Below are 25,123 nucleotides of genomic sequence, written 5' to 3' on the forward strand. Positions count from 1 at the left end.
AGCTAGATGACAAATTGCTTTCTGCAAATGCCAAACAAATAAAATGACTGGAATGAATCCACATTATCAAGGGAGGTGAAACAATATTAGTATGTTTTAAAATGTGTTCATTGGAGAAAAGAATAAAATTTTAAATAAATTGATCAGTTAAGAAATAAATAATTTTACTTAATTATCAAAATTTTCATACTTCCAAAACTGAATAAAATTAAAAGATTAATATTACCAAGTGCAGAGAATAACCACGACAAAAATTATTTTCCAGAGTCATTTAAATGACTTCAGAAGTCATACTTCAAATATAAAACAAAAAGAAAGTGACTTCTGATTCATCTGGGAATCTGTCCAAGAATATCCAGGCACTAATTGGTTCAGGAAAATGTGCCAATTACAACTTGTGCCTTAACATAGCACCAATGAGTTACATAAGCTGCATTTGAGCACACAGCATTAGTATGGTGGTAGTCTCCAAAATCCAAATTTAGGCAGAAATATATTAAAAATTAGTCAAATTACTTATACAGCAGAAACTGCATTTGAGATTCAAACCATTTGACTAATATTTGTAATTATTATTTGAACCTTCAACAAAACATGGTTTGTGACCATGTTTTCCTATATATAAATCGTGTGAAATTATCATGGAGTAAAGAATGTAGTTTCCTCACTGGTATTAAGATGCAGCCAGGGTCCAATTGAATTACGTACCTGGATGTATTAGGGTGAATGGATTGAAAAAAAATCGCAGTAACAAACACAGTTACTTGAATAACTGAGCCACAATCTGGATTGTATAAAATTGCTTTACTTAGTAAACTGTAGATAACATACTTCAATGTGTATCCCTGCAAAAAGATTCAGGTTGAGACCATGATTTCTGCTAGTAACGACTATTGATCACTACCTCTGTAATTGGCTCTAGTTTATCCTTGCTTCATCTTGTTTCTGAACAAGCCATCAGCCATGGCTTTTTAAAGCCTCCAGAATTAACTATTCCAGAATAATTGTGGATAACCTTCCTCATGTTATTCTTTGTAAATTTGATGTTTTCCAAACTCTGCTGAACTTCTAACTCATACTGGGCCTATGTACCATCATCAATGTGTGCTTATTTACTTTGGCTCCTAAATAATTGGTCTTTGGTTTATTATCATCACACGGGGGGGGGGGGGGGTGACGCGGTAGTGTAGTGGTTAGCACAATGCTTTACAGCATCAGTGACCTGGGTTCAATTCCCGCCTCTGTCTGTACATTCTTGCTGTGATAGCATGAGTTTCCTCCTGGTGCTCCAGTTTCCTCCCACAGTCCAAAGACGTACCAGTTGGTAGGTTAATTGTAAATTGTCCTGTGATTAGGCTAGGGTTAAATCCGGGGTTGCTGGGCAGTGCAGCTGGAAAGGCCTGAGGGGCCTCCTCCACACTGTATCTCAACAGATAGATGAAAATGTACCTAGATAGTGTGAAAAGCTTTTGTTTGTATGCCACGCAGACAGATCATTCCCTATGTAAGTACATTGAAGGAGTACAAAAAAGGAGATAAAAACAGAATGCAGACTATGGTGTCACAGTTACAGAGAAAGTACAATACAGATAGACAAATAAAGTGTAGGGTCCATGACCAGTTAGACTGAAAGATCAAAATTTCATCATTATGGTATGAGGTTCATCCAACAGTGTAACAATATTGATGAACAGTAATGATTCAAAGTTCTGATGGAGGACTTTATGGACTTATACACTACTTTTCAGTAAGATTTTCAGTTCAAGGGTGTTGGTGTTTCCATTAAGAGGCTGTGATGCAGCCAGTCAATATACTCTCCACCACAGGATAGAAGTTGTCAAAGAGGATTCTCACCCTTCTTTCTCTCTCTAAGGTCGTTCAGCCTCTCAATACTCCAGAATTGGTTGCTTTATCATCTCTAAAGTGATCACCACCACTGTTCATGGTAATACCATTAGCTGCCAAAGTCCCAAGACCTGGAATTCCCTGCCAAACTTCACCTCCTTTCACTTAGCTTAAAACATTAATATTTACTAAGCTTTTGGCTAACGGCCAAGTTCTCTTTATGTGGTCCCACGTCAAATTTGATGCTTTCACGCCAAATAGCGTTGGTTGGTCTTGCTACTTTTAAGGCGTTATATTAATACAGGCCCTGCTACTTCAAAAGCTGCATGTTTTTATTCAAGCAGCCACGAGCGACGCGTTTAGATAAGAGTAAAGCGACATGGTTGCTCCTACTCCATTATCAGAGCTGTCACACAAGTGTCGAATTGTTATGTTGTAATCAACTGCCTCCCAACCCGATGCGGCAGGAATCACGCCGGCACTTAAGTCTGTTTCGGGATATCAGTGTCATGAAAGGATATGTAATAAAATATTGAACCCAAGTACCAATATATCACCATATACAACCCTAAAATTCGTTTTCTTGCAGGCATACATAGTAAATCCAAGAAACAATAGAATCATTGAAAAACGTCCCCCCCCCCCCCCATCCCCAAATAGGACGAACAACCAACCAACTGTGCAAATACGAAATAAAACCAACAATAGATATTGGGAGAACATGAGATGAAGAGTCCTTGAAAATGAAAATGGAAACAGTTCAGTGAAGGGGCGAGCAAAGTTATCCCCTCTGGTTCAAGAGCCCGATGGTTGAAGGGTAATAACTGTTCTTGAACCTGCTGGTGGGGGTCCCGAGGCGCTCGAACCTTCTTCCTGGTGGCAACAGCGAGAAGAGAGCATGACCTAGGCGGTGGGGGATCCCTGCGACAACGTCCTGTGTGGATGTGCTTAACGATGGGGAGGACTTTACCCGTGATGGACTGGGCTGTATCCACTATTTTTTTTGGAGGATTTTCTGTTCCAAGGGCCATACCAAATCATTCTTATCGTTATTGCTTTAATTTCCCGACATCGAGCAAGTATTTTGGCAGAAGGGCTGTTCAGGAACGGCATATAGAGCCGGAATAAGGTTTTATGCCATGGACCAATAATTTCATTAAGCAAGGCGACCGTGGACTCCAGTTTGGGAACCCCTATGCTAAAACAGTATTTTCGTTTAAAAGCGTGGAATCAACCGAAGATGGCTAGTTTATTGGAAGACTGTGAAAACTAATGTGTGTTTCAAAGAAAACAATGATGTAGTGGAGCCGGTAAATAGGCATTTGCCCGGGCTGCAAACTCTTGGAAAAGAACTAACACAGAATAATTGAAGGAGTAATACATATAATTTATTTCAGTTCCAGAGATTCCATCATTCGAACCTTTCTCTATCCCCCCCCCCCATATGAATATAGGAAGGGCAACTATCTTTTTTTATTCTCAAAGTGAAAGGTAGATCGCGGAAGGCCTCAGAAGAGCGGTGGCGGTTCGATTGTGTGATGTATGGATTAACAGAAGTAACAGCATCTTCAAAATGCGGAATATCCCTCCCTTTCATTAATTCCTTTAGTCGTTTATGTGCATAGGAACTAGCTCCAAGATTTAGATACTTGTTTTTAATTCTCCAAATTATGGCACAGATTTGTATCCGAATCATTTCTTGGGTTTGAATTATTATTTAATTTCTACCTTAACAAGGCTAATCAAACGGGTTATTAAATAAAGTTACGCTTTTAACTTCCGTGTAGCGAAACATACACAACAGTTGGACCTTGGCACTAATTTTTGTATGAAACAAATTAACTGAGTCAAAGACAGGAATATTATTTCAGAATTGAAACGGAGACCAGAAAATATACATAAATTTCTGAAATCAGAGTAACAATTGTAGAATGGATATTATTTTTCTGATGATCAGACTGTACCCAAGTAATTTATAAATTAAAATGTTAGTCATGAAAGTGAAATTTGTTCTCATTCAAACTAACTACACAATCTGGGAACATCTTGTAATTTCTGCCTGGGTTGTTTCGCTAACAAGTGCTTTCTCGCTCCAAGCCGCTGCAGCTTAAGGTTACAGGCTGTCTCCCTTTCGCTTTGTCGCTTTTGTTTCTCAATGAAACGCCCACATCCCGTCTCCTGGGATCCTTGTTCAAACTCAGCGTCACCATGACAACAACCTGCATTTCTCCACCTTTTTTTAAAAAAAACTACAAACGGATGTCTGCGTTTTTTTCCCCCAAGCACACGATCGCCTCTTTTTTTTTCCCTCTCTCCGACACTTTTAACATCTCACTAAGTTCATAACTTCACGAGTTGGACACTGGGTCACATGGCGACTGTGTTGTCTGCCTAATCCATTTGGTGGCGGTGGAGTTGTTGGCGCCCGAGTGCGGATCCCGCTATGCAACTGTTTTTGTGATCGAATCGTTGCGTTTTCTTTCGGTGTAACTGTGCACCTCTCGGTGGAAGAGAGGAACAGGCGGGTCCGAAGACTGATACTGCGCAGAGAGCTGCAAGAACACCTGAGAGAGCGAAAGAGACAGACTTGTTGCGGGAAGGGGAAGGGACTAGATATCACGCCGGACACCGGGCAAAAGAGGAGAGGGAGGAAGAGAGTTGGAGCAAGCGGCTCAGCGGGAGTTACCGAGGGAGGAGGTGGGCTTTGGAGAGCAGGGGGAGGGAGCCCGATGCATTGGGATGGGAGCCGTTGGCCGCCTCTGGCTCTCGTTCTGGGCTCTCAGTTACCCGCGGGTCCCGTCAGAGGACAGAAGTTTCAGCGTTGGTGAAAGTTTGAAGAGCCTGAGAAACGGGAACAGGTTTAATGGTGGTAACGAGACCCAGGGGTGGCGGAGCCATCTTGAAACAAAGTCGGGTTCAAATTAAAGCAAGGAAGCGGTCGGAGGGGTAAGAAAAAAAAGCAGGAAGGGGAAAAGGGAAGGAATTGACGGGAGCGATTAAAAAAAAACAAGGGGAGAGGGTTCGGAAGTGAGAGAATATAGGGCAAAGTGTGCGTGAGATCCAAGATGACCATACCAGACTCCAGCGGGACTGGGTGAAGGAAGTTGGGGACACAGGTGAAGGGGGCGCCGGCTGTTAGGATGAACAGTTGCCGTGCAATTTACCAGTCCGAGAGTTTGTTTTAAAGAGCCTCCCGAACCATGTCGCTTGGTTGCCGGATCCTCCTGGCTCTCCTCCTGCACATGCCGCCGTCGGGCAGCTTGAAGCTGCACCTTACTCAGGGGAAGGGCTCGGGCCCCGGGGAGCCGCCACTCGCCAACTTGTCCCTGAATACGACGGGCTGGCTCTACCAGGTGGACAGGCTGGTGACGCCGGAGCCACTGCGGAGACGCCTGGAGCTGGGCGCACATTCGGGGGAGCTGAGGCAGAGGGGGCCCCTGGACTGCGCGCTGCTGCCCTCCAACCCGTCCCCCCTCTCGCTGCACCTGGGGGCGCCCAGGCCGTGGGGCTACATGGTGGTTCGAGCCCGCGTCGCCGTTTACGTGCATGGCCAAGACTGCTACATCAAGTACAAGAGGAAAGGTGCGCCGCAGCCGCTGGTGCCCGACCTGACCATCGAGGTGCTCCTGGCCAAGGGACACTCGCGGCAAAGCGGCTGCCTGGCGGCGGGGCAACTGCTCGACGTGAAAGAGATGGTGCCCGCACTCCTGCAGCCGGACTCTCTGTTCTGCACCAGTCTGAACGCCTCACGGTCTCTGCAGCTCGGACCGGGCGGGAGCCTTGCCACGGGGGCTTTCTGTGTGGGCCCGGACACCCAGCCAGCCGTCGCCCACCTCGTCTGCACGGGTCACCGGATGCACCCGCTCTTCATTCGCGTCAGGGTGAGAGATTGGCGCGGGATCGGCTCGCGGAAAAAACGCCGGTTTCGGCGGAGGCGAAGCGCTAACCGCAGCCCCCAGTTCCAGCTGCCCAGTTATCAGGTGTCGGTGCCTGAGAATGAGCCCGCGGGGACCCAGGTCATAGTGCTGACCGCCAACGATCTGGATGAAGGGGAGGCCGGCCGGCTGGAGTACACCATGGAAGCGCTGTTTGACAGCAGGTCCAGTGACTACTTCCACATGGATTCCGACACGGGAGCCGTTACCACCACACAACCGCTCGACCGAGAGACCAAGGACACGCACGTGTTTAAAGGTGAGTGTTTGCACAAAGTTCCTTGTTTTGGTTTATATCCTCTCCAGAAGTTCCTTGAAGCGTTCAACTTCGGCCAGTCTCTGAATGTTTAACTCATCCTGGGCTGAAATTGATTACAGAGCTCTTCACTGTAAAAGGTTCACTTAATGTTTGCTTTGCAGCGTTTGACCTACAGAAGACAAATATGTAGAATTGTATTCTAGTGTAAACTAGTACTTTAAAGTGGTGAGAAAAATGATTAAATGTTAAAATAAAATAACGCGCCCATTCACAGCTTCACTTCGTCCTTTCCCTGGAGATGTGAAGCAGCTAATTTAAACTTGACCCAGGTTAAGTCAGGTCCAGTAGCTCATTAACTGTTGACTTTGATAACTTTGTCTTCAGGTTTTACCAGTCACCTAAACACCTGGCTGACTTTTCTATTTTCACTCATTCCAAATATGTTACTGGCTGTATCACAGCCTGGTATGCTGGGGTTGGGGTGAGATTTAATGCACGGAATCAAAATAAACTGCCAAGAGTTACGAGCTTAGTCAGCCCCATCATAGCCATCAGCCTCAGTAGTATCCAGGATGCCTTCAAGGAACAATGCCTCAAAGAGGCAGTGCCTATCATTAAGGACCCTCATCACCCAGGTCATGTCTTGTTCTCTTCATCAGGTAGGAGGTACAAGAGTCTGAAGGAACACATTCAGTGATTCAGGAACAGCTTCTTCCCCTCTGCCATCCAACTTCTGAATGGACATTGAACCCTTGAACACTACCTCACCACTTTTTTTCCTATTTTTGCACCAATGATTAAATTTAACTATTTTATATATATATTTGTCATAACTCAGTTTTTTCTCTATTATTATATATTGCATTGTTTTATTGCCACAAAGGCGATAAATTTCATGACATATGCTGGTGATATTAAACCTGATTTGGCTTCTGATTATCCCATTCATGATCATTCCCATACTTCCAAAAGTGCAAAGGCTCCTGTTTAAGCAATACCTGAGTTTTAACATTGTGATGTCCATCATCCTTCCTCTCTTTGAGAACATCCTTCAGTATATACAGTACTTTGTGAATTTGATAAGGACATAGAAGTTGTAGAACACTACAGTGCAGAAACAGACCCTTCAGCCCATCTAGTTCATGCTGATCTATTACTCTGCCTCGTCCCATGGACTATAGCCCTTCATACCCCTCCCATCCATGCACCTATCCACGTTTCTCTTGTGTGTTGAAATTGAATGCATCCTCCACTTCCGCTGGCAGCTCATTCCACATTCGCACCGCCCTCTGAACCTTAAACATTTCACCATTCATGCTTAACCCATTGCTTCCAGTTCTTGGTTCACCCAACCTCAGTAGAAAAAGCCTGCTTGCATTTACCCTACCTATACCTCTCATAATTTTATATCCCTCTATCAATCTATCTTCATTCTCCTATGCTCTAGAGTAGTGGTCACCAACCTTTTTAAGCCCAAGATCCCCTACCTTGGCCTTAGTGAAAGGCAAGATTGACCCCAGATGGATTAGTTACACACATGCGCACCGGGGCAGAAAAGACCGGAAGTAAAACCCCACAACTCGGAAGTAGAAATAATGTATAAACACCAGGGGTCCCCGCCCTTTTTTGCACCGTGGACCGGTTTAATATTGACAGTATTCTTGCGGACCGACCAACGGGAGGGGGTTGGGGGTGATGTTAAACACAACAGGAATGCAGCGATACTCCAAGCAAGTTTCTTATGCCCAGTCTATTCCGCAATTTAGTTTTTGCGGCTCTCTGCACTTAGCTGCTGTCCCGCTTGCTCGCGTTTTTTCCACTGAAAAAGCTCAACGGGTTTGTCTTTAAGTGCAGGGTGCTTTGACTCAAGGTGCCAAAGCAGTTTTGAGGGTTTCATTGCCTCATTAGACAGCCTCCGGGCCCGAACTCCAGCGTCCTGCCCGCCCGCGGCCAGACGCCTTGGCCAGGTGCGTCTGGTCGTGGGTGGGGTGAGAGGACAAGGTCAGTGCCGGAGGTCCCCGTGCCGGGGTTGCAGTCTGGAGAGAGCGACCGACCGAGCGAGGAGTGCAACAGGGCGCACGTCCGCTCCCCCCCCCCCCCCCGCGTAGGATCTATCGGCTGACAAAAGTATGTTTCAGTAGATTGCAGTGAGGTAGCTGCTCTGCTACTTAGGAAATCCTGAGCCTGAATTAGGACGTCTGCTAATATTTTAGCACCAGGTTCCCCACGAATATTCTGTGTGCTGAACAGGTTTAGAGTCAGCGCCCATCCGTCCGTGCTCCAGGCCAGTAGCAATGGCACTTCCGCCAGCCGCGCGAGGCCAACCAGTGATCCCTGGCGCAAGGGTGTCAGTTTAGGCGACTGATGACCTCGTGTGTGTTCAAGTTCAAAAGTGGGCGTGACAGGGAATGAGGAAATGTGCAGCTAACTCATATCGTTTCCTCGCGGCCCGGTGGTTGGGGACCACTGAAGTACACTGTGTAGTGTGGGGGAGCTACACGCATGCGCACTGGGCAGAAAGAACTGACCTAAAACCCCACAACCCAGAAACAATCTCTCAACAGTATTTGAGTATTTATTTTTCTTTTTTTTTCGGGATCTACTGGGGAAGTCTCAAAGATCGACCAGTTGATTGCGATGGATGGGTTGGCGACCACTACTCTAGAGAATAAATTCCTAACCTATTCACCTTTCTCTATAACTTGGGTCTTCATGTCTTTGTACATTTTCTCTGCACTTTTTCAATTGTACTAATACCTTTCTTGTCAGAAAGGGACCAGAACTGCACACAGTACTCCAACTTCAACAAAACATACAAAATTCTGTTCTCAATGCTTTGATTTATGAAGCCCAAAAGCTTTCTTTACAACCTTATCTAACTATGATGCCACTTTCAAAGAATTATGGATCTGTATTCCCAGATCTCTCTTTTCTACTGCTCTCCTCAGTGCCCTACCATTCATTGAGTAAATCCTACCCTGGTTTGTCATCCCAAAGTGCATCGCCTCTCACTTGTCTGCATTAAATTCCATCTGCCATTTTTTAGCACATTTTTCCAGCTGGCCAGATCCTGCTGCAAACTTTGATACCCTTCCTCTTTGTTTGCAAATTGCCAAAAGAAGTTTGGCTTGTCCCCATTGACTCACCAATTTTTATTGATGCAGTATAAAAAAATTCTGTCTGGATGCATCACAGTTTGGTATGGCAACTGCTCTGAACCTGCCTGCAAGAAACTGCACAGAGCTGAGGGCACAGCCCAGGAACCACCCTCTCCTCTACAGATTCTGCCTCTGACTTTTCGTTGCAGCCAGAATAATCAAAGACCCCCCCCCCCCCCCACCAACCCTGGACATTCCCTCTTCTCCACGCTCCCACATTCGGCATAAGATAGAAATGCCTGAAAGCACACGCCTTTGGGCTCAAGCACAGATTTTATTCCACTGCTGTCGGACTCTCAATTGGACCTCTTGTACTATAAAATGAGTTGTTTGCCTCTGATTCTACCTTATTATGATCTTCCACTTAACTTGTACCGTGCTCTTTCAGTAGATTTACACTTTATTCTAGATTGTTGTTGTTTTACCTTATTCTAGCTTAATGCACTGTGTAATGATTTGATCTGTATATACAGTCTGCAGGACAAGCTTTTCACTGTATCTAGCTACATGTGACAGTAATAAACCAATACCAGCAGTTGTTCTTCAGTTCTAGTCTTTCTAACACTTCTCATTTTCAATGCATTTTGACAGATGTGGCTTCTGTGCCAAAGTGTAAGGATTGGAATTCCCTCCCTTCATCTAGTCTCCTCTACAACTTTTGCATTTTTTGTGCTTTAATCACATTCCGTTGAACTCCAGCTGCTCCAATTTGATGTTATTAACAGATACAGATCTCTCTCTCTCTCTCTCTCTCTCTCTCTCTCTCTCTCTCTCCCCCCCCCTTTTCAAACTGTGGAAAGATATCTCCCTTTGGAGTAACACTGGTTCAACCTGCCACCCCGTTCTATATCTGCTCCCCTACTTACAGCACCTTCTCATGCAACTGCAGGAGTTGCAAAACCTGCCCTCTTTCTCCTTCTCCCTTTGTGATATCCAAGAAGCCAAACCCTTTCCAAGTGAAGCAATAACCTCACTTGCTTGTATTACTGCCAATTTTATGTGTAGTATCTATTTCTCATAATGTGTCCTTCTCTATAGAGGGCATTTTGTAAGATGTCTCCTTTCAGTCTACAAGGCTAGATCTGAACTGCTGTTTGTCCTCACGAATTCTCCATTCAATTTGGAGCACTGTTGCAGGAATGTAGTGTCCATCATCAAGGACCCTCACCACGCAGGCTAAGCTGTCCTCTCGCTGCCATCAGGAAGAAGGTAGAGGAGTCTAAGGATGCATACCCCTAGATTCATGAACAGTTTTTTACCCCTCAAACATCAGGCTCCTGAACCAGTTCACTCACCCCATCACTGAACTGCTCATACAACCTATGGACTCACTTTCAAGGACTCTCCATCTCACGTTATTGATATTTATTGCTTATTTACACTATTGTCCAAAAATCTTAGGGAAATCTATATAGCGAGGGTGCCTAAGACTTTCACATAGTACTGTACTTGTCAACGTGGTGTGGAGAGGAGTATGTAAACTTGTAAGGAGCAGAGATTGTTGGGAATGGTGAGGGTGGAGCACTGCGGAGGGTGGGTTGTATGGGACAAGTAGCAGAGAAAGAGTGGCAGGGACGGAGGGTGGCAATAGTCAGACACACCCACCTCTGAGACACAAGGTAAGGTAATTTGATTCCAAACAGTGGGCCTATTAGTCATTACAGGATACCTATTTGGTGCTTTCCCTCCCCTCTCCCTGATCCCTTCCCCCTCTCAGTCCACAATAGAGAGACATATCAGAATCAGGTTTATCATGGCTCACATATGTCATGATTTTTTTTGTACAGCAGTATAGTCCAACACATAAACTTACTACAGTAGTGTGCAAAAGTCTTAGATACTTTAGCTATAGATATATGCCCAATATTTTTGCACAGTACTGTACGTATATATTCTTATTTCTGTTTTTCTTTTCTGTTTACACAGTTGGTTGTCTTTTGGGCATTGGTTGTTTGTCCATTCAGTTGGGTGCAGTCTTTCATTGATTCTAGTCTGTTTCTTGGTTTTCTGAGTATGCCCGCAAGAAAACTAAACTCAAGGTTGTATATGGTGATGTATATGTACTTTCATAATAAATTTACTTTGAAATTGAATTTTACTGTGACCTCTGCTTTGAATGCCTATACTATTCAAACAAAGCTCAGTGCAAACTTGAGTTCCAGCACTTTATGCAGCGTTATGGATCACAGGCATTGGGACCCAGGGTTAAATTCAAAAAATCCAATTGGGTAGCTACTGAGGTCTGGATTCTTGAATTTTCAGTTTTTTTTCCTCTCCATGATATTTCAAATTTGAATTTTGTCCTATTAACATATCCTCCAGACATGGCTTTACTTATTCACTAGGTTTTAACAAGCCTTTTTAAACTAGACTATCACTCTTCTGCGTCATTCTATACTCCACCCCATTTACCAGCTTCCTCACTCCTTTTCTGCTTCTCTTCAACTGAAAACTTGTTCTATTTTTCACTTTTCTTAGTACCAATGTAACGGTATTGATTTAAAATGTGAACTGTTTCTTTTTCCCAGATGCTTCCAAACCTGCTCCATTTCAGATTTTCCATATTTTTCTTTTTGACCCCCCCCCCCCCCTTTTAAACCTACCGCTTTGACTAAGCTTTTGACTGCCTGGTTCAATAACTCCCTATTGTGAGCTGCAGTATCATGGTAATTCTACTTTGGGATCTTTTATTTCATTTAAAGCTCTAATAAATAGGAAATAAATACATGTTGGTGCCTGTGCTAATTTGGGGAAACCTAACTATGTGATCCCTCCTTGATTGGAATTCTTTTGTTCAAATTACAATAATGGAATGGAAGTGAAGTGGTGCACCTTATTTTGTGATATCAAATTTGCATTGTTCAGTGTTCAAAAATTTAATTTCAAATCACAAAGTTAGTCCTGACTCTGTGCCTGAGGGCTCCGTGATGTTTACTCGGCTCTGCACTGAACTGAGCCTGAGGCTGTGGCCTGCTCCAGCTCCTCAAGGGTTCTCGTCTATTTGCTTACTTTTATTGTTTATTCTCTCTGCACATTGGGTGTTTGATGGTCTTTCTTAATGTATGGGTTCTTTTGGGTTTCTTTGTTTTGCGGCTGCCTGTAAGGAAACTAATCTCAAGGTTGTATAATCTATGTATACTTAGGTAATAAATATACTTTGAACTTAAGTGTTAATTGTTAGAATAATGTGGACATATAATCCCAGCAAGGCAATAGCATTATAAAGCTTTAAGTACAATATGATTGGCAGGGATGAAATTAACTGGAACTTTAAGTAAACTCAAGACCCCCTTTTAAACATTGATTTGGGAATTTGGGGTTGTCCTCAAGGACACACTAAAATGTTTTGGATGAAGAGATATTCAGATTACTGTGTAACATGCAGTATCAATAATAAATTTCAAAAGGGAATTGACTAAGTATTTAAAAATGCAAAGCTCAAAGGGTTATATGACGCAAACACGAGGAAATCTGCAGATGCTGGAAATTCAAGCACCACACACAAAATGCTGGTGGAACACAGCAGGCCAGGAGGCATCTATAGGAAGTATGGTCGACGTTTCGAGCTGAGACCCTTCGTCAGGACCCTTCGTTATATGAATTTTATTTCAGCATGATGTGCTGAATGGCTTGCTTTCCCACTTTTATCAGTCTCTAATTCTATATATTGGTGAGCGGTGTGCCGCAGGGGTCAGTGCTGAGCCCACAGCTGTACATGATATACATTAACAAACTGGAAGAGGGGATTGAGTGTAATATATCTAAATTTGCTGATGACACTAAATTGAGTGGAAAAAGCAAATTGTGCAGAAGATACGGAGAGTCTGCAGTGAGATATAGATAGGTTAAGTGAGTGGGCAAGGGTCTGGCAGATGGAGTGAAAAGTAGGTAAATGCGAGGTCATCCACTTTGGAAGGAAAAATGAAAGAGCTGATTATTATTTAAATGGTAAAAATTCGCAGCATGCTGCTGTGCAGAGGGACTTGGGAGTGCTTGTGCATGAATCAGAAAAGGTTGGTTTGCGGGTGCAGCGGGCTATCAAGAAGACATGGAATGTTGCCCTTCATTGCTAGAGGGATTGAATTTAAGAGCAGGGACATTATGCTGCAACTGTACCGGGTACTGGTGAGGCTGCATCTGGCATACTGCATGCAGTTCTGGTCTCCTTACTTGAAGAAGGATATACTGCCCTTGGAGGTGACGCAGAGGAGGTTCATCAGGTTGATTCCAGAGATGAGGGGTTAGACTATGAAGAGAGATTGAATCCCCTGGGACTGAACTCACTGGTATTCAGAAGAATAAGAGATTTTATAGAAACATAAAATTATGGAAGGGATAGATAAGATAGAGGCAGGAAAGTTGTTTCCATGGGTAGGTGAGACTAGAATTAATGGACATAGCCTCAAAATTTAGGGGAGTAGATTTAGGGTGGAGATGAGGAGGAACTGCTTTTCCCAGATAGTGGTGAATCTGTGGAATTCTCACAGCATGAAGCAGTGGAGGCTACCTCAGTAAGTATATTTAAGACAAGGTTGGATAGATTTTTGCTTTGTAGGGGAATTAAGGGTTATGGGGAAGGCACGTAGGTGGAGATGAGTCCATGGCCAGATCAGCCATGATCTTCTCGAATGGTGGAGCAGGCTTGACGGGGCATATGGCCTACTCCTGTTTCTACTTGCGTTCTTATACAAACCACCACCTACTATTCCAGAAATAAAAGGTTTGAAGAGGAGCGGCAGACATCAGTTGAACAAAATTGAACAATAGGGAGTGAAGATTTTTTTCATGAACCTTCTGTGCTGAAGAATAAGAACTTTGATTTCTTTCTGTGAGTCAAGAGAATAACTAATGCATGGAAATTTTAATGTGTTTCTTAAAAGAAACTATTACTTTCCATAATGTAAGATAAAGTCAGTAAAACTTGAGACGTTACCAGTTTCTGTCAATGACGTGATATTTTGTTTATAAATCAGGGGAAGACGGTGGAAATCTTTCATGTTGCTGCCTGTAACCTTTGTCTGTTCCAATCAAAGTATTCTTCCCTAATATATATGTTCTCACAGACCTTCTCTGCTTGGCCAGGAAGGAAGCTGACTTCATCACAGATGTTTCAAGATATGAGAGCGTTGCCTGTCCTATTAATGCCTTTAATATCTTTCACATACCAACTCTGTGTGAACTGGTTTTGTTTTCCAAGTCACCTAAGTAATTAATAATTGACAAAGTTAGAGAATAATCAGCACATAGATTATCCTCTCTCTATAGAATGTAACTTTGACCTGGACATGAGTGAGCTTTTCATAAAGTTGAATAAACTTCAGAACATTGCAGAGGTATTTCAATCTGTTTTAAACATCCCTACCCAAGACGAAATGAATTCCCTAGTCAGTATTTTAGTATTTGCTATTTTTGCTTCTTTATTAGAATGTGACAAAATAAGAAATATTTCATTTAAATTGCTATCTGTACATTTCTGGGTGGAGTTTTATACAAAATAATTTTCTTTCTATAAGTAATCCAGAAATCCTCAAACTTACCAATGTGTGTTTTTACACAAAACAGCACTTCCAATTATTTCTACCAGTTTTAATTCAGCCATGTCTTGATTTTATTTATTGACATTATTGTTAGGATAGAAAATATGAATTGTGATTATTCCTACTGATTTATTTAAAATTGATGAAGCCAAATGGAAAGCTGAAATGTAAAAGGGAAAGTTAAAATGATAATCCATGGAAATAAGTTGGCCAGGGTTCTGAGCTTTTGAGTAGTAATTTGCCAGGAGTTTTGATTTTTTTTCCACTGGTGGGAATGTAGGGAGGAGGAAGGGAATCGATTTAGTATGCTTACTTTGGAACAAAGGGCATTGGAGGATCGATTGCTGAAATAAACAGGATCATGACTTGTTTGGATGCCATTGAACAGGAAGTTGTTGATTCACAAACACAAGAAGATCTGCAGATGCTGGAAATCCAAAACACACACAAAATGCTGGGGGAACTGAGCAGGTCAGGCAGCATCCATGGAAAAGGGTAAACAGTCAACGTTTCAGGCCAAGACCCTTTGTCAGGACTGGAAAGAGAGATGAAAAGTCAGAGTAAGAAGGTGGTGGGAGGGGAGGAAGAAGTACAAGGTGAAACGGAGAGGAGGAGGGGTGACATAAAGAAGTGTGAAGCTGATTGGTGAAAGAGATAAAGGGCTGGGGAAGGGGAAATCTGGTGGGAGAGGATAGAAGTCCTTGGAAGAAAAGAAAGGAGCAGGAGCACCAGGGCGAGGTGATGGGCTGGTAAGGAGATAAGGTGAGAGAAGTAAAAGGGAATGGTAAAGGTGGGGGGGGGGGGCTGTTATCAGAAGTTCAAGAAATCTATGTTCATACCTTCAGGTTGGAGGCTACCCAGACGAAATATAAGGTGTTGTTCCTCCAACTTGAGTATGGCCTCATCATGGCACAAGAGAAGGCCATGGACTGACACATAGGAATGGGAAGTAGAATTGAAATGTGTGGGTACTGAGAGATCCTGCTTTTTCTGGTGGATGAGGCGCAGTCCCCAGCGAAGCAGTTTCCCATTCTAGGTCAGGTTCATGATGTACAGGGAGCTACAGCAGGTTTGTTGGGTTAATAATTTGTATGCCATTTGTGTGTGCACATAAATGTACATATGTAATGTTTAAAGTCTGTTTAAAGAGTGCAGTTCAGGAACTTGGGCATTGGCTTATTCTAATTCAGAAAGTGCAACTACATATTTCCCTTTGTGAGGAAGATAGTCCCTTGGTTTAACAGCTCATTGGAAAGGGTGTGTCTTTGATAAAGCAAGATCCCCTTTGGCAATGAATTTATATTTGTCATTAGTTGCTTAACTCCAATAGAAATTCGGAATCCTGGTTTTAGTACTACAGTGATGTTCAACTAAGCTGACACTTGTCAGGTATTGATTTAAGCCATGGATGACTTGGTTTCAGAGTTTGCCCAAAAAGAGTATATTGAAAGGAGAGCTTTTATAGTGATCTGTGACAGATCATCTCTCCTTCAGAATTTTAGTCTTCATCAGTACAGAGGTGGGAGCAGGTTGTTGTCCAGCCTTCTAGTTAGAGAGAGATGAGGAGAAATGTTTTGCAGATTTTCAGTAGTACAGGGAACATTCCCTATTGTGATGCTGTCACATATATTTTAACAGACACAATTTGGTTTTTACTTGGACAACATAAACTGATGTTGGAATCTGAAGGAAAACTAGAAATGTTGGAAGAACTCAGCTAGTCAGTAGCTACTGTGGAAAGAATGAACAGTTAATCAGAATCAGGTTTATTATCACCGGTATGTGTTATGAAATTTGTTAACTTAGTGGCTGCAGTTCATTGCAAAACATAATATAGAAGAATAAATAAATCAATTACAGTATATGTATGTTGAATAGATAAATAATCATGCAAAAACAGAAATAATATATTTTAAAAGTGAGGTACTGTTTATGGGTTCAGTGTTCGTTTAGGAATCAGATGGCAGAGGGGAAGAAGCTGTTCCTGAATCGCTGAGTGTGTGTCTTCAGTCTTCTCTACCTCCTACCTGATGGTAACAGTGAGAACAGAGCATACCCTGGGTGTTGGGGGTCCTTAATAATGGATGCTGCCTTTCTGAGACACTGCTCCTTGAAGGTGTCCTGGGTACTTTGTAGGCTAGTACTTTAGATGGGTATTTGGAAACTTGATCGATACTGAAACAATTAGCTATGCTACTGTGTTGGTAATGTGTTCTGAGCCATCAGCAGGGAGGTCATTACTGACTTTGGCATAGCTGGCTGACTTCCTAATTATGTTTATTTAGCTGTATATCAACGTGACATGAGACTGTATAAAACTTAAGAGTTTTGTATTGTCAATACATTCTCAGTTGTTTCACCTTCAACTTTTTTTCTTTTTTTAAAGTTACTGTAAATGATAATGGAACTCCACGTCGAATGACTGCGGCCACCTTAACTGTGACTGTCAGTGATACTAATGACCACGCCCCACTCTTCGAACTGTCTGAGTACAGGGAGGTCATTCGGGAGAACGTTGAAGTTGGCTACGAGCTGCTGACCATCCGGGCAACCGATAGTGATGCTCCTTCAAATGCCAACATGTTATATCGCATTGTCAACAGCAATGGAAATAATTCTGTGTTTGAGATTGACACTAGGTCTGGGATTGTAAGGACCAGAGGGGTTATAGATCGGGAGATGGTGGCTGAATATCATCTGGTCGTGGAGGCAAATGATCAAGGAAGAGACCCAGGTCCTCTAAGTACCACGGCAACTGTTTACATTACTGTGGAGGATGAGAACGACAATTCTCCACAGTTCAGTGAGAAGCGGTACTTTGTCCAAGTGCCTGAAAATGTTCCAGTGAATACCAAAATCCTGCAGGTCAAAGCTTCTGATCGAGATAAAGGGAACAACGCTGTAGTTCATTACAGCATTGTGAGTGGAAATATAAAAGGGCAGTTTTACATTGATTCTCTAAATGGCAACATTGATATCATCAACCCATTGGATTATGAGACCACAAGAGAATATTCCCTTCGTATTAAAGCACAGGATGGTGGAAGGCCACCTTTGATCAATAGCACTGGCTTGGTCATGATACAAGTGGTAGACGTGAATGACAACGCACCAATATTTGTAAGCACACCCTTCCAGGCCACGGTGTTGGAGAATGTGGCTATTGGGTATTCAGTAATTCACATTCAGGCTATTGATGCTGATTCTGGTGACAATGCTCGCTTGGAGTACACACTGGTAGACACCCCTCCTGACTTTCCACTTGCCATAAGCAACAATACAGGCTGGATCACAGTTGCTACGGAATTGGATCGAGAGACAACTGAATTTTACGCTTTTGGTGTAGAAGCCAGGGACAATGGGGTCCCATCCATGACCTCCTCAGCTGGTATCAGCATCACTGTGCTGGATGTGAATGACAACAACCCTACGTTTACCGAGAGGGTTTACCACCTCAGGTTGAATGAAGATGCACCAGTGGGCAGCAGTGTGTTGACCGTCACTGCGATCGATCGGGACGTTAACAGCGTGGTCACGTATCAGATATCAAGCGGAAACACGCGGAACCGGTTTTCAATAACCAGCCAGAGTGGTGGTGGACTAATCACTTTAGCGTTGCCCCTGGATTATAAGCAGGAAAGACAGTATGTTCTTACGGTTACTGCGTCAGATGGAACTCGGATGGACACAGTTCAGGTCTATATTAATGTCACAGATGCCAACACACACAGACCAGTGTTCCAGAGTTCACACTATACTGTCAGCATCAATGAGGACAAACCGATTGGCACGGCAGTGGTGGTCATCAGTGCATCTGATGAAGATACAGGAGAGAATGCCAGGATAACCTACATCATGGAGGACAACATTCCTCAGTTTAAAATTGATCCTGACACAGGAACCATAACCACGCAAATGGAGCTGGATTATGAAGACCAGGCATCCTACACATTGGCAGTAACAGCCAGGGACAATGGTATCCCACAAAAATCTGACACCACGTACGTTGAAATCCTGATCAATGACGCTAACGATAACAAGCCTCAGTTTGTACGTGATTTGTACCAAGGCACGGTGTACGAGGATGTTCCTTCATCCACCAGTGTTTTGCAGATTTCAGCCACTGACCGGGATTCAGGTCTCAATGGTCGAGTGTATTACACCTTCCATGGTGGTGATGATGGAGATGGCGATTTCTACATCGAACCCTCATCGGGGATTATTCGGACTGGGAGGAAATTAGATAGGGAGAATGTTCCAATTTATAACTTGAGGGTCTTTGCAGTTGACAAAGGTAACCCACCACTTAAAGCAGTTGTAAATGTCCAGATCACGGTGCTGGACGTCAACGACAATGCCCCTGCCTTTGAAAAGGATGAGTTTGATATTTATATTGATGAAAACAGCCCTGTTGGCTCCTCGGTGGCCAGAATCACAGCAACAGATCCTGATGTGGGAACAAATGCACAAATCATGTACCAGATTGTGGAAGGAAACATCCCTGAGGTTTTCCAGTTGGACATGTTTACCGGAGACCTGATTGCTCTCACAGATTTGGATTATGAAACCAAAATTGAATATGTCATCGTGGTCCAGGCAACCTCAGCACCTCTGGTTAATCGAGCCACAATTCACATTCGTCTGGTGGATAAAAACGATAATGCTCCAGTGCTACGCAACTTTGAGATTATTTTTAACAACTATGTTACCAATAAGTCAAACAGCTTTCCTTCAGGCGTGATTGGGAAGATTCCAGCCTATGACCCGGATGTATCGGATAGTCTTTTCTACACATTCGTGGAGGGCAATGAGCTTAACCTTTTGATTTTAGACCAAAATACTGGACAGTTAAAGTTGAGTCAGAATTTGGACAACAACAGGCCTCTGGAAGCAAACCTGAAGATCTCCGTTACAGGTAAGATGGGAAGTGTACACCTCTCTAAGTGGTTCATAGTGAAAGCATGAAGCCTTCAACAGGAAATTAAGCCAAAGATTAAATGTACCATCAGTTCTGAATATATAATTTTGTTTATTCTTTTATCTTTAATCATGGGTCTTCATTACAATTTTGTAAACTGGCATTTTATAATGATTTCTCTTGATATAATTATTTCAATGTTTGAAGTAGTATGTGAACCACTTTAGTTAACGCTGGAATGAGAGTACCACATCAAGATGGAGAATGTAACCTCAGGTTTCCAAACTTGGAGAGTATTTTTGTATTTCTTGCTGAAGCCTTTTTTCAGGAACCTTATATTTTAAGATTTCCTCAGCGGTAAAGACTTTGAGGGCTGATGTTGGAGTTCAAATTCAACTGTGCTTTGTAAAACAAGATGCCCAAATGAAAGTCAGTTCCCCTGCATTGTTGATCTTTCCAAAATGGATGTGACTGGTCTGTGAAGCAGAAGGGAGCGAGCTTTGGTCTATTTCTACATTTTGAATATATGTCTGGTGTTTCTTTGTTCCTTTGCACCTGGGTTTTTCAAAAGCATATTGAGTAGTTATTATGATGAAGCAATGTACTTTTCCACAAAAAATCTATGGAATTTCATATTTAAGAATGCAATAATTTCATGTGACCTTTATCTTTCTTCTAAATGACTAGTCCTCCCCAAGAAGTGAGCTTGTTCCAAGTATTAGTGGCTTTTAAGTGTATTAAAATTTGACCTGCAGTACATTATTTTGTAATGTTTGACAAAAATAGGATTACTCTCAGTGGTAATGTCTTCCAGCAGTTCCTTTCTCAGGTTTAATGTGAAGTAAATGATTATTAAATAATAGGATCTAATAATCTATCATGGGCACCATTTTTCAAGAAATGCAATGAACTAACCAGATACTTTATATCCTGGAGCCAGAAGTAAAATCACCTTTAGAAAGCGCGCCATTGATGATGACTTCTTCGACCATATGACAGCTTGGCAATTCAGCATATGTGACAAGAAATATCTCCAATGTTGGTGCATTGCAAACCTTACCAATTGTTCGTTTTCTGCAATTAGAGCAGAAGAGTGCCATCTGGGTTATGTATTAACATTAATTGAGTGGTGCATTGTAGCAAGGTTGTAAGCTTGCTCTTTTGAATGTCTTTGAAGAGGTTGCTGTGTTGCAGGGTAGCCTTTGTTTCAGAGCTGCATGGATACACATTCCGCTCCAGGGGAATCTGAATACAAAGGTCCTTGCTGACTCTTCTTTACAGTACTGGAAGTGCTGATTGTCTGGTGTGCCATCTTTCAATCTACATGCTAAACTTAGGCCCCCTCTAGTCTCTCCCATTGACACGAGCTTCCATGGCACTGCTTTACAGAAGGACGTGGGAGTTGCTCTTTGTGTTTGTGCTAATAGTTTTTTCTCTCGGCCAACACCATGAAACAAGTTATCTGGAGCTTATGAGGTTGTTTTTTGCACGAGTTTTCTGTGGACATTGGGTGCTGAGATTCCCTTCATTATGACAATGATTACCCTTCAGATATATTTCATTGATTTTAGTCATTGAAGTCTTGAAGTCATGCAAGTATTACATTAATGCCTGATTATACTTTTTTGCCATGGTATCCGGCAAGATTCTTTCCCTAAAGTTGAACAGGAAAGAGCCCATTTTAATCTGTTGCATCAGATATTTTCTGGAATTTTGAATTCTTTGGTGATATCCCATAACATCAATCAAAGCTCAGTCCTATAAAGTTTAGTAGTGAGTGATATCAGAGTGCAAAACAGCTAAGTCGCTTTAATTTAATTATAGCTGCAGTTTCATTTTAGAGGAAGTTTTTTTTAAAGTTAATTCTTATCCAGGATATTTATTCTTATTTGGGACTTGCAGTTGATGCCCTTATTGTAACTTTACTGGAACTAAGAGATCACATTTGTTTCAAGTATAAATGTACTTAAAAATTGGTTTACCCTTTATTTCTGCCCAAGGACGTTTGAAAGGAATGACTTGCCTTTGACATAGCATTATTTATGTCACTGGTCTGTTCCAAAATGTTTAACATACAAGTAAAATCTTACTATGCACAACATGGGTTAACAGAAAAAAAAGGGCTGTTTAAGTAAAAACAGCACACACAAGACACAGCCTCAGAATAGGGGGATGACCTTTTAGAACAGAGATAAGGCATGACTTTAGCCAGAGAGTGGTGAATCTGTGGAATTCTTTGCCACAGGCAGCTGTGGAGGCAAAGTCTTTATGTATATTTGAGGCAGAGGTTGATAGATTCTTGATTGGTCAGGGCACGAAGGATAACGGGGAGAAGGCAGGAGGAGATCAGGGCTAAGAGGAAAATTAGATCATTCATGACAAAATGGCAGCACAGGCTGCCATTAGGCCAGTTGGCCTAATTCTGCTCCTAAATCTTATCATCCCATGATCTAAAATGCTGGAGGAACTCAGCTGGTCAGGCAACAGCATCTATGGAAATTAATAAACAGTTGATGATTTCGGCCAAGACTCTTCTTCGGGACTGAGGATAGGTCCTTGCCCTAAGCATTAACAGTTTATTCATTTCCATAGATGCTGCCTGACTTGCTGAGTTCCTCCAGCATTTTGTGTGTGTTGCTTTGCAGCATCTGCAGATTTTCTCATATTTATGAGGACTGCTTAATTAATCTCTTTTTCACTAGCTATTTGAATGTTGGCCAGGGTGCAGAAAGCGCCTTTACTTCAAAGTGAATAATGGCATTAGATTTTTATAGATTTTACTATTTTATAGATATAATATTGTTAACTTTTAGATAAATTATAGAATCATCACACCACAAAAGCGAGATTGCTTATCTTTGCTTTGTATCGTGTATGATTCATAAGCTTGTATTTTCAATATTCATTTCATAGTTGTATAATATGAGTGGAAAGTTTGTAGTTAAATAACAAACATTTGCAATTTATATACCTTATGTTGTTCCTCTCTGCGCATCGGGCAGCAACCTTGCCGTTTCTTTAGCATTTGTCTGTTTTATTTTACGAGGATGAGTAGCCAGCTGGACGCTCAGCCCAGCACGGATGGAGAGCTTCTCTCGAACGTTGCAATTTTCAAATTACTTACTGTCCTTCTGCGTACAGTAACATTACCATGCTGTCTTACTTATGATCACAGAATTGTTTTACTTGGTTTTGAACATCACTGATGGTGTGGAAGATTAAATTCATTGATTGGATATTGATTACTGAAATTATTCATTTTGAATCTTTTATGAGTCATGTTGCATTAATATATGAGTATGTGCATTTACTATGTGTGATTTAGTCTGCACTTGTAGTTATCAGTGAGCCTTTATTCAGTGCTTGAATAGTGAAGACTGATTCCAGGAACAGACAAAGCAATGGTATCTACTTGTGTGTGTTAACTAATGATTCACTGACCATCTGTTGGGGCTTGGTTGCACTACCAGAGATAAGTCAGTGACTATATTTGAATAGAGTTGAATATGCTTCAGATATAATTTGAAAAGATTTACATAGTGTTCTGGAATTAGGATGTGGAGGATCTCAGACTGGCTATGTTTTCGGTGTAAAGATTTGAAAATGTAACCTTCACAGTAAATCATTAACACTGGAGATTTAATTTAACAGATGCAAATTGGTGACATAAAAGCAGAAGGCTGGTATGTGCTGTTCTGGTACGTGGTTGGATAATAGTGTACCAGTCCTAGCTGGACTATCTGAGGTGGTGTTCCAGGCAGGTAGTTCTGAAGAGAACATGACAGACCCCAAGCAGTATTACCTCTCAGTAACCAATTATATGGGAAAGCTGGTAAAGTGCTGGAAATTGGTTTTGTGATCGTTTCCTGACTTACTTTTTATTTAAAAAAAATAGGCAAAGAAGTAGCAGATGGGATACAGTGTCGGGAAACGTATGGTCATGCAGTTTGGTAGAAGAAATAAAAGCATAGACTTATCTAAATGGAGAGATTAAAAAATCTGAGGTGTAAGGGGACTTGGGAGTCCTTGTGTAGGATTCCATAAAGGTTAAATTGAAAGTTAAGTCGGTGGTGATGAAGGCAAAAGAGCCTTCGTCTCTCCCAAGGCTGCCCACAAGGAAGTGGGAATATTTACCCACAGCTGGGGATCTGGTTCATGAGCGCCAGGGCACATCCGCACACCGTGTGCAATGAGTGCAGGGGCCGTACCTCTTCCTCATCCCCTGTAGTTCAGTCTGAGTCCGAAAAAGAGTTCAGGTACCGTGTGTCGCCAGCAAGGAGGCACTACATGAGGCTCACTGTTGGAGAAGCTTTGTACTGATTTACGTATTCAGCTCTCCTTTTCACAAGACTGCTAGCCAATGATGGAAACTGAAAGTGAGAGTGATAAGCATTATCCACTACACTACCACACTAGACGCGTCACAACAACCATTTTTGACTCACTGGAGTTCTGAAGGCTGAGTGGATCTCATTGAAACCTATCGAATGGTGAAAGGTTTTGATAGAGTGAACGTTTAGAGGATGTTTCATTGGTGGCGGGTGGTCTAAGACCAGAGAACACAGCCACAAAATAGAGGGGACACCCATTTAGAATGGAGATGAAGAATTTATTTAGCCAGAGAGTGGTAAATCTTTCAAATTTGTTGCCACAGGTGGCTGTGGAGGCCAGATCATTGGGTATATTTAAGGCGGAGGTTGATAGGTTCTTGATTAGTGAGGGCATGAAGGGATACGGGGAGAAGGCAGGAGACTGGGGTTGACAGGAAACTGGTTCAGCCATGGTGAAATGGTGGAGCAGACTTGATGGGCCAAATGGCCTAACTCTGCTCTGATATCTTATGGTCTTAAGTAAGGAGAAAATAAGTCTGAAGCGGGGAAAAGCTGAATGTTTGTTGTCAATTTGCTGTTCTGTCGGTCTCTCTGCCATGCTTCTGATGGAGGAGCTCCTGATCAGCTTTTGACAACAGTCCTGCAGGATCAAATTTTGCCTTTGATTGAAGTTTGCTCTCTTCCTTCTCTGGTTTTATTTGTTCAGGTTCCAGCTTAAGATGAAAGCTTGAATTGACAGTCATTATCTGTACAGTTCTTCAAACTGTATCGTTTACTTGTGAAGCTGCTGTATGACATGCCAGAGAAAACTTCTGACATTCCAGCAGCTGTGTGTGCGCGGATAGTTGGGAGCCACAGATGGACAGCATTTTCACCAGAGCAAGCAGCATGTTGATTTACCACTCGTTGTGAAAGAAATGTTGGTGCAGGAGAACAGTGAGACTTATTGGTCGTGCTGTCTTTTAAAATCCCTATTCCCGAACCTGGGAATTTTCTGGATGAAAATAGACGTGGCTGTGCTTGTTTTCTGGCTTTCCAGTGGTAATTAGTGGATCAGAAGGTGGTCATTTGTATCACGGGTTGTGTGATGTGTTTTGTGCACAAAGTCTGCAGAGCAGACAAATTATAACAATAATCAAC

The 25,123-nt window shown here is 42.4% G+C and overlaps 1 protein-coding gene and 1 long non-coding RNA gene across 5 annotated transcripts in view; one reads left to right on the forward strand and one right to left on the reverse strand.

Moving 5' to 3' along the window:
• Positions 1-3,215: 3,215 nt before the first annotated feature.
• LOC132403787 (uncharacterized) lies at positions 3,216-5,147 on the reverse strand. The gene is made up of 2 exons (XR_009515345.1): positions 5,010-5,147; positions 3,216-4,409 (listed from the first exon to the last, which is right to left on the reverse strand). It is a non-coding gene; the product is annotated as an uncharacterized LOC132403787 (long non-coding RNA).
• The window catches only part of LOC132403786 (cadherin EGF LAG seven-pass G-type receptor 1-like), a 368,758-nt gene continuing 348,680 nt past the window's right edge, over positions 5,046-25,123 (forward strand). For 3 of the 4 annotated variants that reach the window (XM_059987470.1, XM_059987471.1, XM_059987472.1), the window contains exons 1-2: positions 5,046-6,039; positions 17,121-19,649. In XM_059987470.1, coding sequence (XP_059843453.1) covers positions 5,046-6,039; positions 17,121-19,649 — 3,523 coding nt within the window. The remainder of the gene's footprint in view (positions 6,040-17,120; positions 19,650-25,123) is intronic. The other variant, XM_059987473.1, reaches the window with a different exon arrangement.

The sequence above is a fragment of the Hypanus sabinus genome, chromosome 13, assembly GCF_030144855.1.
Source record: "Hypanus sabinus isolate sHypSab1 chromosome 13, sHypSab1.hap1, whole genome shotgun sequence".
Taxonomy (NCBI): domain Eukaryota; kingdom Metazoa; phylum Chordata; class Chondrichthyes; order Myliobatiformes; family Dasyatidae; genus Hypanus; species Hypanus sabinus.